General features: G+C 40.5%; 2 protein-coding genes across 2 annotated transcripts; both read left to right on the forward strand.

Annotated features, from left to right (window-relative positions):
* Nucleotides 1-1,617: 1,617 nt before the first annotated feature.
* Nucleotides 1,618-4,878, forward strand: LOC109633653 (potassium voltage-gated channel subfamily V member 2-like). The gene is made up of 2 exons (XM_020093666.2): nt 1,618-3,090; nt 4,475-4,878. The coding sequence occupies exons 1-2, from the start codon at nt 1,756-1,758 to the stop codon at nt 4,739-4,741; spliced, it is 1,602 nt and encodes a 533-aa protein (XP_019949225.1). The 5' UTR covers nt 1,618-1,755; the 3' UTR covers nt 4,742-4,878.
* A 7,033-nt stretch (nt 4,879-11,911) lies between these two features.
* On the forward strand, nt 11,912-13,780 carry LOC109633709 (purpurin-like). Its single transcript, XM_020093735.2, has 6 exons — nt 11,912-12,048; nt 12,178-12,292; nt 12,505-12,641; nt 12,762-12,874; nt 12,957-13,169; nt 13,459-13,780. The coding sequence occupies exons 2-6, from the start codon at nt 12,179-12,181 to the stop codon at nt 13,467-13,469; spliced, it is 588 nt and encodes a 195-aa protein (XP_019949294.1). The 5' UTR covers nt 11,912-12,048; nt 12,178; the 3' UTR covers nt 13,470-13,780.
* Nucleotides 13,781-13,798: the final 18 nt, after the last annotated feature.

Below are 13,798 nucleotides of genomic sequence, written 5' to 3' on the forward strand. Positions count from 1 at the left end.
CGATCATGTTGCAACGCCCCTGACAATATCTGTCCATGACCAGTTGACCTTAACAGTAGAACAAGTAGAGTAGCATAAGAGCTATAAAGACAGCAAAGTGACTCAGTAGTCACACAGTTAAATCCGACCAGGTCAGACTGTAGCAGCAACAATATTGAAATGAGTCAAGGTGCATATCAGAAGTTAAGAATCCAACTTTTCCTCGTATGTTATTTCCTCTTACAAAAGTTATGTAGTCTCATTGTGGAGTAACAACACATGAAGCTTTTCAAATTCAGTGTATCATACAATATATCATCCATCCCATACTGCTGATCCTTTGAGGACCGTGGGGGGGCTGGAGCCAGTCCCAGCTGTCATTGGGTGAGAGGTGGGTTACACCATGAAGGATCAACAGCGTATTGCAGGGCTGACATAAAACGTCACTCTCACATTCTCCCCTACGTTAATTTAAGCAATTAACTTAACCCCAATTTGCATGTCTTTGGACACCCACCCACTGTACCACCGTGCCACACATATGTCATTTCATACTTATGCACATTTCCATTTTTCTCAGCTGTGTGACCCTGTGACTGAAAAATCCAGTTCACCTCTCTTTTGACACACCACAGTAACGAGACTAGCTTAAGTCTGCTAGTCCTATTTAAATGTCTGCTTTAACAACTTAAATCCTTAATTATTTCAATTATAGTCAGTCAGTGTCTTGAAGATAGGTAATGGTTAATATACAGCGAGGTTCATTGTGTCATCAGCTGCAGTGTCCATGCAGAACTTCATCTCTGGTCAGTGTTAATCAGCAGGACAATAATCTGATATCCAATAAGAGGATTCAATTGCCAGCAATGTTATGTTAGATACTTTGAGTAAAAAGCCCATCTGGTTTGATTACCACTACCTGTTAGTCAAGGTAACTTGTGGTGACACCTCACAGATGCCCCTCCATAGGTTTGATATAAAAACAAAAGATTATGTCCTAGACTCCCATCAGGTCTGCACCCTCTTCTAATCAGGAAGTAGGCTAATGCTTAACGCCTTTATCCTCTTTTATGTATCCACCAGTCTTCCTTTGTTCCCCTGCAGTATTGGAATCTGAAACCAGTGCAACAAATGACAACCCACAAACCTAGAGGAGAGTTCATTCTTAAAAATGACTTTTGCTATATTATATAATACATTATAATAAAGATTTACAAGGTATCTTTAAATAAATCTACAAAAAATATATATTTACATATTTTTCCCACAAGCAACATGTGGGTACTGAAGGATCCACAATGGTATTTTCCAATCAGTATCTTCTAATATGACTTCCTTGAGTAATCTGTGGGGATTTCAACCAGATTAATGCAGATACACAGTGATTATACATTCATAAACAAATATATATATACATAACAGTTTATTTATTGTTGCTTAAGCTTCGTTTGAATCTCTCAAAAGTGATAGAAGTAAATATATGTGTATGATCTATTTTATTAATATAAACCTATATAAATTCAATGTGGGTGAATTCATGAGGGGCATTTGTTGAGATGTCCCACACGGCCAACGTCATTTCAGCCGGGCAGCTCAGCAGGGGATAATGGTATTTAGATGTCCTGTAAGCACGTGGATCCTCTCAGTCAGCAACATTAATGGGGCCATGAGGCATCCTGCTCATGTCCTCCATGCTTAAGTAAAGGGGATATTAGACATTAGTAATGCTGGCAGGTCTGAGTGCTCTGTCTGAGCTGTAGTCTGGGGGGGTTCATCATGGGGAGCACCAGCAAGGTGGCCAATTTGTGGAACAGAAGACAGAGTCTCTTCCCCAACTACAAAGTCACAGATTCGGATCTTAATCGAAGACCCTCGGACGTTGTTTACCCACTAGCCAAGGAAAGCTGCGTGAAGACATGGAACTCCATGCAGGACCTGAGCAGAGACATCTACGATATTTACGCTGAGTACGAGGAAGAGGACGATGACAACGCCCTGTACGGCTTCGTCAAGCAGATTTCACCTTCCAAGAGGAACTACATGATCAACATCAATGTAGGGGGGAAGCCCTATCAGATAGCCTACAAGATGGCTGCCAAGTACCCCAAGACAAGAATAGGACGACTGGCCACTTACACTGACCACAACATGAAGCTGGACCTGTGCGATGACTACACTGTGACCGACAACGAGTACTTCTTTGACAGGGACCCAGACGTCTTCCACAGCATCTTCAACTTCTACAGGACAGGCGTGCTGTGGATCAAGGACGAGCTGTGTCCACGCAACTTCCTGGAGGAAATAAACTACTGGGGTGTGAGGATCAAGAACACCCATCGCTGCTGCCGCATCTCCTTTGAGGAGAGGCAGGACGAGCTCAACGATCAGCTGAAGATCCAGAGGGAGCTGGAGGCCGAGGTGGAGATCGAGGAGAATGAGGAGCTGTTTCACGACATGTTCATGGGCCAGATGCGGCGAGCCATCTGGAACCTGATGGAGAAGCCGTTTTCGTCTATTCAGGCCAAGTTAATGGCTGTGGCCTCCAGCCTGTTTGTTCTGATCTCGCTGGTGGCTATGACTCTCAACACAGTGGAGGAGATGCAGTACAGAACTGCCACAGGTCAGCTCAGTGGCAAGACATACTGGGAATATGTGGAGTCCATGTGCATCGTCTTCTTCACCATGGAGTACCTGCTCCGTCTGGTGTCCACTCCTGACATCAAGTCGTTCAGCAGGAGCGTGCTCAACACCGTGGACCTGGTCGCAATCCTGCCCCAGTACCTGCAGGCCATCCTGGAGTTCTTCGACAACGAGGAAAACTACATGAAGCACGAGGCCGACATGCAGGCGGTGGGACAGGTGGGGAAGCTGGGCCAAGTGTTGAGGATCATGAGGCTGATGAGAATCTTTCGGATCTTGAAGCTGGCGCGACACTCCACGGGCCTGCGGGCGTTTGGCTTCACTCTGCGTCAGTGCTACCAGCAAGTGGGCTGCCTCTTCCTCTTCATCGCCATGGGCATCTTCAGCTTCTCTGCCATGGTTTACACCGTTGAGCATGACATGCCGCACACAAACTTCACCAGCATTCCTCATGCATGGTGGTGGGCTGCTGTAAGTACAACTTTGTAAAATCTGAATCAAGAGTCTGAAATGAAAACATGAAGGGAAGATACAGTAATTCTAAAAATAAGAAGAAAATAAACTGATATGTAAAAGAAATTTAAAGATAACTTAGTTAAGTAACAAACCAAAGGGACCCATTTAACTAAGTATACAGAGGTGCCCTGTCGTTAATTACTCTAATGCTAATTCTATTTAGTGTGTGTTCACTGTGTGATGTCATTAGATTACACTCTAGCACTACCTGGTTTACAGCAGCAGCTCTGCTCCAGCATGTGTCACCTTATGTGTGACTTAGTCAATGATTCAAACCACACAGTGTATGCTCGTACTGTTAAGTATTTACTCTATTTAAGGTTTTTATTTGAGGTAAAAATGCAAAAAGCAAACCTTTGATTTAGTTGCCTGTTTTCTTGACCAAACCCGTTAACAGATCAGTCCCCTGCCCTGCACAGAGTGGTAGAATCTTACCTCTAATCCCGGGGGAAGGAAATGATAATCCTTGTAATCATAGGAATGGTTGTGGTAAATGTTACTATGCTCTCTGCTACCAACTCCTGCTTTATAAGAGGAGCTACTATGCAAGTTGTAGAATTGGGTGGTGTCTTTGAGTTGATGAAGCACGTGACCCACCTCTATGTTAGTTTGCTTTTTGGCAGAAAACAACACAGGGGTGTGACTGTGGGCAAAGCTGCTCACTAAAAGTCAGATCCGCCCTGAATAGATTCACTCTATAGAGTTTGTGCAAATCAGCAGGAAGAAGAAAAAATAAACATAATAAAAATATTTACAACATTCATTAGAAAAGACAGTGTCTAACATAAATGGAGAGGTGTATTAATTAATAATGTAATCATACTATACTATACTATATATGATCAATTGAAAGTGTTGTCAAGAAAGATGCAGAATAAGTGTATGTTTCTCCAGTGTCCTGATGTGTGTAATTATTTGAGCACTGAGTTTTTCATAGTCTGCAGACTCTGGGTAAATCTGGGTATGCTTTTTGCCTGTGTTTTTGCATCGAGGATCCAAAATTATGATTGGTGGACACTAGCAGTGATGCTGTGTGTTCTGTTGATCCATAGTTTCTAATTTAACTTATTCTATCTCCACTTGTTTATACTTAACTGTGTCCATGGACTAGGAATAGATATATCCTTGTGGTTGTATTGTCTTCTCAAGGCTTGTAGCCCATAAAACTTATTTTTCTGCCTGATAAATACAATTATTTGCGTAAGGGTGCAACTGGCAAAAGGACCACATGTGTCAGCAAAGGTCCATTAACATTCAAACTGACTGAACGACTCTGCTGATCAGGTTTCTGATTCATGTTTCTCCATCCACCCTGGTTTCTCTCCTCGCTCCCCTGCAGGTCAGCATCTCCACTGTGGGCTACGGAGACGTCTACCCAGAGACCATACTGGGTCGTCTCTTCGCCTTCGTCTGCATCGCTTTTGGAATCATTCTCAACGGCCTGCCCATATCCATCCTTTTCAACAAGTTCTCAGACTATTACTCTAAACTCAAGTCCAATCAGTACACAGCCTCCTCGAAGAAACGAGGGAGGGTGAGATTTGCCAACAGGACGGTGATGAAGCTCAACCACTGCTTTGGAAGCAGCCATTGTCCTGCACACTGATGAACTTATGTGCTTTTTATATGTATAAAAATATGCTTGTCTGTAAAACTGCAAAAATTATATTTAACAAGGACAATTACATGTTACAGAGACTGGAGATGAGTGGCCAGTTGTTGCACATCTGCCCATGTGTTGTGGCAGTCTTTGATGTTGGGAAGATAGCGAGGAGTCACATGGTACATGGCTATCGAATAATTGCATATGTGCAATGACAAATGGTGAGAACATGTTGCAGCAGTTTGACTGAATGATCTCTTAAAAAAATTACTTTTCTATACAGAAAATATTATTTTTGTAACGTTAAAGTCAGAAGCATGAAAAAGAAAGACTCTATATATAGAACAGGACCTATCTTTAAAATGAGAAATACAAAAATTGTGATTGCAGGAACACAACATGCTTTTAATGACAAAACTCTTAAACTGACTTATAAGTATGTGTACAATCAGCCGTCAACCCCTTGCACACAGAACATCTTAAAGATTGTGTCTATAACACTGCATCAGATACATTTCAAACATGTATGAAATGATGTTTCCCATTGTGTTGCCTGTTCAAGTCTAATTTTACTATGTTTCATAATGAACCTGAAATATTTTCATACTTAACACATGTATTTTCCAATCAGATGAAATGGTGTAGCACCACTCATATGGCATATTGTGTTTTTATCATACCAAATGTCTCTCAGTACATGTTTTGTGAAGTTGTGAAATCTTTCTATTCAACAAAATGTGTTTTTGAAATCGTCCTCTTGAATCCGATCTCCAAAGTGAAAATGTATAATATTGTCAACATCGTAGTGTTTTGGGTGAGGAAGTCTGTGTCACAAGAGAATGAGTGAACCCCACTGATTTTAAAGTTGTACAGGATTCATCATGTAAAAAAATACAGATACAGGTAACAAATATTAGTTGCTTCTAATTGCAGCTGCAATTCTTTGAATCAGGACATGCAACATGTAGTAAACCTCCAGGGACTGGTGCTGCTTCTCACATATGTTCAGTGGTTCTGCCTGCAAAGAGTGAAGTATGCTTGCAATACATGCCACAATGTATGTTGATACTCTGCTGTCAATAAACACTGTACTGCTCATTTAACTGCATCTCTTCATTGAAATCATACAGCTTCCTGCGAACCGTCAGGCTCACACCACATGCATACATCTCTACTGTCCTCTGCTGGATGACATTTGCTATTGAAAAAAACTTTTTCATGGGTGCATTAATGGGCGCTCCAGTTGTAGTTCACTAATACTATAGATGCTATAATAAATAATCCTAATTTGAAACATTGCTGATTTTGAGTTCTACACAGACGAGTGGTGCATTTAAGACTGTTGGCTGTAATGAAGGTAAATAATATCTTTAGACATTGCAATTCTTCAAAATGACCACTAGTTGAAGATGCATGGCAATAATTCAGCAGCACAACTCCATTTATATCAAAAGGGAGATTAAGATATTAGGAAGAGTTGCCAAGAACTGTTCAACAACACAACCAGCAACAACCTTCAAAATGACCACACGAACTGAATATAACAGTTATTATGGAGGTTAGAATTATAGATGTTCTGTGGTTTGCATTTTATTCAGCTACACTTAAAGAACTGGACACTCAGAGTAAGATATTTAAAGTGAGTGGTGGTAAGAATTAGCGCACAAAGCTGCAGTGTGTTTGGAGAAAGCGTGTGACACATATACATATATTATTGCAAATGGTATGACATTTATTTGCAATATATTTGCGATTTGTGGCAAGGACAGTAATATCTTAATATTTGACATTTCAATATATTTAATTATTTTTTACAGATTAAATGATAAAATCACAAAAAATCTAAAACGACAACCAGTTTCCATTGTAGTGGACAGTTCCCTCCAGAAGGTGGCAGTAGCTAAACAGCGACCGCTGCATTAAAAGGACGTTGAAGAAGACGTCTCTCCTCTGTAGTCCTCTGCGGAGATAAGTGACCTCTGGTGCTAGCTGCTAGCCTCCTGAAAACCATGGCTCCTCCAGTTGCTGTGTCGCCTCTGATCAAGGTTTGTGTTGTTAAATAAACTGTGAACAGTGGTTGCTCCTGTTTCACTGCACAACGATCATCCTTCAGTTTTCTAGCTGCGCAGCGCAGGCTAGCATGTTAACCAGGAGCTAGGAAGCATGCTAGCCAACTAGCTGTGTTTTAGCAGCGTCCAGGAGCTGTGCAGTCAAACGAGGGAAGACTTGTGTGTTGCCTTAGCTCCACAATAATACACGTGTTTATTATTCATGTGTTGTGCAAAGTGCACTGAAGGAAACTCAGCCGGACGCTGCTGTAAGCTACGTTGAGAAGCTGCCTCATTGAAGTGGCATAGCGGTAGCTGGTGGTCATAAACAGAAGTCATTGGACATAATGTACAATAAAACAATATGAGGTAATAATATCATTTCATAAGGTTGATAACGTTCAGCTGAAGCTAACTGCTACCTTTAGCTGTAGCACGGTCCTATCTTTGCCTGCTACAGGTTGTTATATATGAACGACTTGTCGTAGATTGTGATTTTACTGAACCTTATTAAGTTCATTACCACTTTGGAAACACGTTTAATTCAACTTAATTCTGTGCACCTGATCACCTTTTCAATAAGTTCTTGCAGAACTACAATGCAGCTCAGTAATAAATGTAGCTGTGAATTAGGAAGCTATGCTAAGAAAATGTTTCAAAAACAGCAAAGTACTTCTAGATGCCTCTGTCCTTTAACTCTCTGATTGGAGGTTAATTTGAGATTTTAAGACTTCACTAATGTGTTCACTGATTTTTCCTCAATTACAGACAGCCAGGTATTCAGCTTTGATCGCTGGCATCATCTATGGCAAAAGGAGATATGGTACGTTATTCCAAATAGTCACCATGTGCATCTTTTATAGCCGGACATTCTGCACAACAAACATGTTTAAAACACTTAAACCAATGATGTGTCAGATTGTTTAAAAAAAAAAAACTGTCCTGCAGCATGTCACATAAGAGGTGTTAGAGCTGTTAAGTCATTTAAGCTTATTATAGCTAACCTATATCAAGACATACATATCTTATTGGATGCAACTCAAGAGTACATTTACTTCAGATCATGTAACCAGATGTCATTTTGAGATAGAAGGCAGGAAATTAGTTTCCCTTTGTAAACCTAACTTACCATCCATTATCTAATTTGCTCAGATAACCTGAAGCCCATCGCAGCTGAGGAGAGGAGGATCGAGGAGGAGGAGAAAAAGGTCCGCGAAGAGCAGGAGCGCATTGCCAAGCAACTAGCAGAAGGTAATCTCTTCAGCCTTATTCACTTATATATTAGTTCACTTAAGCCATTTTCAGACATGACCTCTGGAGAAAATCTGGAGAATTGGCTACTGACTTTACCCACAGTCTGCTTTTTGCACGTTGCACAACACAGCGGGAGGTCTTCTGCACAGACACGTTCACAACAGCATCAAACCCTCCATGTTTTTATTCAGGTGAGAGGTGGAGCAGCCGGCTGCAGCAGACAGAGGCAGGAAATGACGTATTAATTCCACTGCGGAGATCAAGTGATCATGTTTACAGAACCCCCGACACCATTGTCTGCTCTTATCACCACAAACTCTCTTGACAATTTCGTCACTGCTTTTTCACTGGGAGATATTAGTTTGTTTTTTCTATTTTTAATTTCTGCGTGTATCGACTGCTCTTGGATTTCTACAGACTTAGTACTAGGAGGCCAGGCGGATAAAGTCTGCAGATCGTCTCACCCGTGCATTTGCATTCATACATGCACCTCCTCCGCAGAAAATACGGAGGAACTGCAGAGTTCAGTGCAATGTCTGAAAGCAGCTTAAGATATTCAGCTTCCTGTTTGCACACATACACGTGTATGATGCTCAGCTCATACAGGTTGATACAATAATAATATTGTACAGCTTACAATACAGCTGTTGTTACTACAGTCATGCTGTTAATGTCAAATTACAATTGTACTAACCTCAAATATTTCTTTCTTCCTTACAGCAAATGAAGATACCATTCTGAAGTAAAGCTGCATGAGGATGTCCACGTACATGTGCAATTTCCAACCTCTTCTCTTTCTGGAGTTGCGACGGCAAAGTCGGGTCACAAACAGTCATGTGTTGTGGATGTGTTTGCTGTTACCTTGAAGAATACAACACTTCTCTGGGTGGCCCGCAATTTTAAATTGACTTACATGTTATAAAACAAGGCTCTTGAACTCAGCATTGTAACACAACAGATGCTGCCTCATAAGTTATTTCATTCAATTTTGTAACAAAGCAATGCCATAGAAACACAAGTACATGACCACTGTAGTCTTTGTCTTTGTTTACTCACGTGTGACCTTTGAGTATAGTTGGTTTCCCCCCCACAAACTGTTACAGCACAGATGTAATATTTTAGTGATCACTTGTTGTTTTGCAATTAAAACTCGAGTCATAGTATAAAATAGTTGTTTTTCATTTGTCCTAATATTGGAACAACCAAAGAAGTTGTGATGCATGGTTCTCAGATGATGCTCCTTTGTTTCCTACTTGAGACCTTTGTGGGTCTCACTTGAAATTTGATGGGTCTAATCTATTGCACTGACTACATTTGGTGCATTGTTGTAATATGAATATTCTCTCTAAGATGTCAAATAGTAATTCTTTAATAATTGAATGGGAAAAGCATTGTTTACCTCAACCTGAAATTCCTCTTAAAGGTACAGTGTGTAGAATTTTGTGATATCTAGTGTTTAAATTGCATGTTGCAGCTGAACACCCCTCACCTCACCCTCCCCTTCGAAAAGTGAAAAAGAAACTCAAAAGGTGTTTAGTTTGTCCAGTCTGGACTAATGGAAAAAACATGGCAGCCTCTGTAGAGAGGGTCCCCTCGATGTAAATATTAAGTATTTAAATATAAAGGGCCTTTTCTGGGGTAAAGAAAACTACAATTACAATACAATTAAATACAATTTAGATGAAACAAACTATTGAAAACATCATCAGGATTATTCTATATTAAATTTCTGCCAATATTCCTTTCACCTAAATCTTACGCACTGGACCTTTAAGGTTACAAATAAAGTTTTGTGATGTTTATTGTTTGACATAATGGTGAAAACTACAATCACCCTGTTATTTCAGTACTTTATTTCTAGTAGGCAGTAATTTTTATCTGGAGAGATTAAGATGGACAGAATAGGTTTAGGGTTATTTTTTTTTATTAATGGTAAATAGTTCTATAACGGTAGAAGATATAATATAATTTCATGAGGTTATGTCAGTGTTTTGTCTAAAAAGACAAAAGTTTTTTTTTTTTTTGTGTGTGAAAATGTACATTTATGGACTGAACTACTCTAACTTTAGCAAATGATTTGTGAATGATTTCCCAAGCTGATTAGTTGGACAGTATGTTATGGAATGATCTTTTTCAGGCTTAATTTCAATCAGTATGTTGCAAAGAAGAAAAAATCAACTGACAGCTTCAGTCTGACAATCACTTCTTCTTGTCACGCAACGTGCCTCATTCTGTCCCATCAGCCTGTGAACTGATGTGGCTCGAGCTCAGACATGTTCACCCTGAACTCCTCCCCTGACGTTAAGCAAGTGTGTGTCTACAACAGCATCATTTAAACCTGTCTTCTGTTTTCAGATTAGAGTTAATACTGTTGACTCGTCTTGTGTCTAGTTAATAGTTTGGACTTTGCTGAGCACAGGTCTCACTTAATATCTTAAGTACAGGTTGTTGTTAGTTATTAGAACAACAACAATACCAAGGTCGACCAAAAATATACTGTAGATGGACTTCCAAGCTTCTCACCTTTACTTAGCTACTGTGGTACAAAACCAAAATATCCCCTGGAGACTGGTGATGGGAACTCGTCAGGGATTACTGTGATCTGCATGCAACTTTACACAAGCACACCACAACAGTGACAGAAAAAAAAGTTTAAAAAAAAAAGGATTCACTTAATGAACATGTATCATAAAAAAGTACACGAAACAGACAGCTCCGATGCGGTTCTACAAAATTTGATTCTTCACATTTTGATGAAATGGAAGTTTGGTAAAAACATTTACGTTGGAAAAAAAAAATAGTTAGATTCATACTTGCATCCAAAGGAAAACCACTTTTTACCTGTGAAATAAAGCTGCGTCCCACTTTTGGATCTCTCTGTACTCTGCTGATTATGAAGTGGTGTGAATTTCCTTGAACACACCTCAGCTGTTTGTTTCCTGTATATTCGGCGTGGGATTACAGGTCGGAGCTCTGGAAGCATTTATGGACAAGATGACAGAACATTACTTAACAAGTGTCATCAGGCAGTTACACCGGAGAGTCTGCAGCTCACCTAACAGGACTGAGTTCATTACTCTGCGCTGCTCTGCAGGCTATTTTGGCCAAATGTTGCTTTTTTCCACTTGTGGTGATTGTCAGTGAAAATGCACCTTTTTCTTGCCAGTTATGTCAGAGTATTTTTTTATCTGAATATGTAAGGATTTGGAAAACTAAACATTTGTACAACTTATGTTTTCACCCAAATAAAAAGTAAAAAATCGGAAAATCCTATATACTTTGATGCGCTTACAGTCACTTTCCCATTAATCAGAGTTCAAATCAAAATCTATCAATAATAAAAGTGAGGTTGATCATTTTTGTCCCCAGTTATTAAGGCCAGTTGTAAATATTATGAAGCATAATAACAGGAATTCTCTGCACAGTCATCTTTGCAGTGTTCTTTCTGGAATAATATTGTTTTTCAAAGTTTTGGGAACTTTATCTGAAGATGGACAAAAAAACCCAGAAAGAAGATGGCTGGATTATGGACGAAACAACACCCCAGATTTATCATAAAATCATATCACAGTCTGTCATTCACCCTGTATTTACATTATTTTCTCACTAGTGTGACTCAGTTTGTCTGTACTTTTAACACTTGTTCCTATAATAAGGTTCCCATGTGACCTTAGTTCCCAAAATACAATTGCTCCACATAAAAACCTTTGCTGTGGACATGTGACTTGAGGCTCAGGACACCTCTTCACCCCCCCGGGGCCATTATACATCATTGACAACAATTACATAAAGCCTATGCTGAGGGTTCATCTGCTTATAACAGAGGATTTTGTTAACTGGATTAGCGGTAGATTTAAACTCTGCATTTAGATTCAAGAAGTGAAAATAAATCAGCAAGCTTGTCTGTGCATCGTGTATAAAAGACTGGGACACCGTCTGCTCACCACAGCTCAGACACTGCAACAGCTCTGCACTGAAAACCTCCTGCTGCTTCAATCTACACCTCAGGTAGGTACATGCTGCTTTGAGGGGACCTACCCATCTTTTTACAGTAGAGGTGCTTAAGTGCCGTTTTGATTGAGATTCGTGCAGCTGTAAATCAGAATCATAATTTGATCAACTTGGGTTTTTGTCTAGAATGGACTTCCAAATGTTTGCCGTGGCGATGCTGTTCCTGGCCTGTGTCGAGCAGAGCCTGGCCTCCTGCGTGGTGGACAGCTTCACAGTCAAAGAGGACTTCGACCCCGTTAGAGTGAGTACACTCTTTAAGGAATACATATCATTCCATAAATAGAAGGTTACACGACAAGTATGGTAAACTAATCCAACCTCCATATAAACCAGGATATCATCTGCAGACAATGAAATAGCGTTGTGCATTGCATTCACACAAGCACAAAAGAGACTTGTGTGGCAAATAAAATGATCTATTGATTTTTGGACGTTTTTTACTTGTCTCGACAGTACGCTGGAAAATGGTACGCTCTGCAGAAGAAAGATCCCGAGGGTTTGTTCCTGCAGGACAACATCTCAGCTGAATACACTGTTGGAGACGATGGGTCCATGGTGGCCTCCTCCAGGGGCAGAGTCACTCTCTTTGGGTGGGTCACTGTGATTTTTAGAAATCGCTTTGAAAAAACTCTTTAGTAGCAGTTTGATAGATTAAGTATATGATATATTCCTGCTTACACGTGACATATCTTTCTCTGCTTGAAATCCAGGTTCTGGGTTGTGTGCGCAGACATGGCTGCTCAGTACTCCGTGCCCGATCCCGTTACCCCCGGCAAGATGTTCATGAACTACCAGGGACTGGCCAGCTACCTGTCCAGTGGCGGTGAGCCTCCTCAGGTGCACTTATCCTCTAGCTCCCTGTCACCCACAACTGAGACTAACTTCTGGTTCTCGTGCTCTTACAGGTGACAACTACTGGGTCATTGACACCGACTATGACAACTACGCCATCACTTACGCCTGCCGCACCCAGAAGGAGGATGGAAGCTGCGAGGACGGCTACTCCCTGGTCTTCTCCCGCAACCCCCGTGGCCTCTCCCCACCCATCCAGAGAGTCGTTCGCCAAAAGCAGGAGGAGGTCTGCATGGCCGGACAGTTCCAGCCTGTGCTGCAGTCCGGTACGTACTCAGTCTTTCACATTCAGCTTCACAGATCGTGAAGCGTTGGCCAGGGGTTACTTGAATTTGAAGGGAATAGCTGATGCTCTGGATTGTAACATTAGAAGTAAATAACACTGCTGACTTTTTAAAAGAGTGTGTATTCTTAACTTTAAATTTAGAAAAAGGAGGACAAATAGGTCATCTAGATTTTCCCTGTTGATATTTTAGTCTTAACTTTTAGGATACATTTTTAAAGCTCTGTGTAACATGTAAACTCATCTATCACTTGTTCTTCTATTCTTAACAGGAGCTTGCTAAATTGGACCTAAGCTGGAGTTTATTGAACTTGCTTCATTTCCATGGTTTGATCATCCTGCTCTGACGACAGAGCTCCTCTCAGAGATGCGAAGAGGAGAATAATCCTGTTCTAATTAGCACAGAAGAGAACTATCTCATAACTTCAGTGAAAATGTTCAATTAATTATTCTGCCAAAAACTGAAATATACTTCCAAGTGTAATCAAATGAAAACTATTAGCGGTTGAGTGAATGTGAAGATAGAATCAACTGTGATGTGTAACTGCACTGCTTTATCCATCTGTATTGGTGACAATAAATTTTGTACAGTAACTTGCTCTTTTCCTTGTG

The sequence above is a fragment of the Paralichthys olivaceus genome, chromosome 4, assembly GCF_024713975.1.
Source record: "Paralichthys olivaceus isolate ysfri-2021 chromosome 4, ASM2471397v2, whole genome shotgun sequence".
NCBI classification, from domain to species: domain Eukaryota; kingdom Metazoa; phylum Chordata; class Actinopteri; order Pleuronectiformes; family Paralichthyidae; genus Paralichthys; species Paralichthys olivaceus.

What these genes read in the sequence shown, in the direction of transcription:
- LOC109633653 (XM_020093666.2), top strand. Translation starts at nt 1,756, where the DNA reads ATGGGGAGCACCAGCAAGGTGGCCAATTTGTGGAACAGAAGACAGAGT. An exon ending in ATGCATGGTGGTGGGCTGCT is followed by an intron (nt 3,091 to 4,474) that starts GTAAGTACAACT and finishes GCTCCCCTGCAG; the next exon opens with GTCAGCATCTCCACTGTGGG.
- LOC109633709 (XM_020093735.2), top strand. Translation starts at nt 12,179, where the DNA reads ATGGACTTCCAAATGTTTGCCGTGGCGATGCTGTTCCTGGCCTGTGTC. An exon ending in AGGACTTCGACCCCGTTAGA is followed by an intron (nt 12,293 to 12,504) that starts GTGAGTACACTC and finishes TTGTCTCGACAG; the next exon opens with TACGCTGGAAAATGGTACGC. An exon ending in CAGCTACCTGTCCAGTGGCG is followed by an intron (nt 12,875 to 12,956) that starts GTGAGCCTCCTC and finishes GTGCTCTTACAG; the next exon opens with GTGACAACTACTGGGTCATT.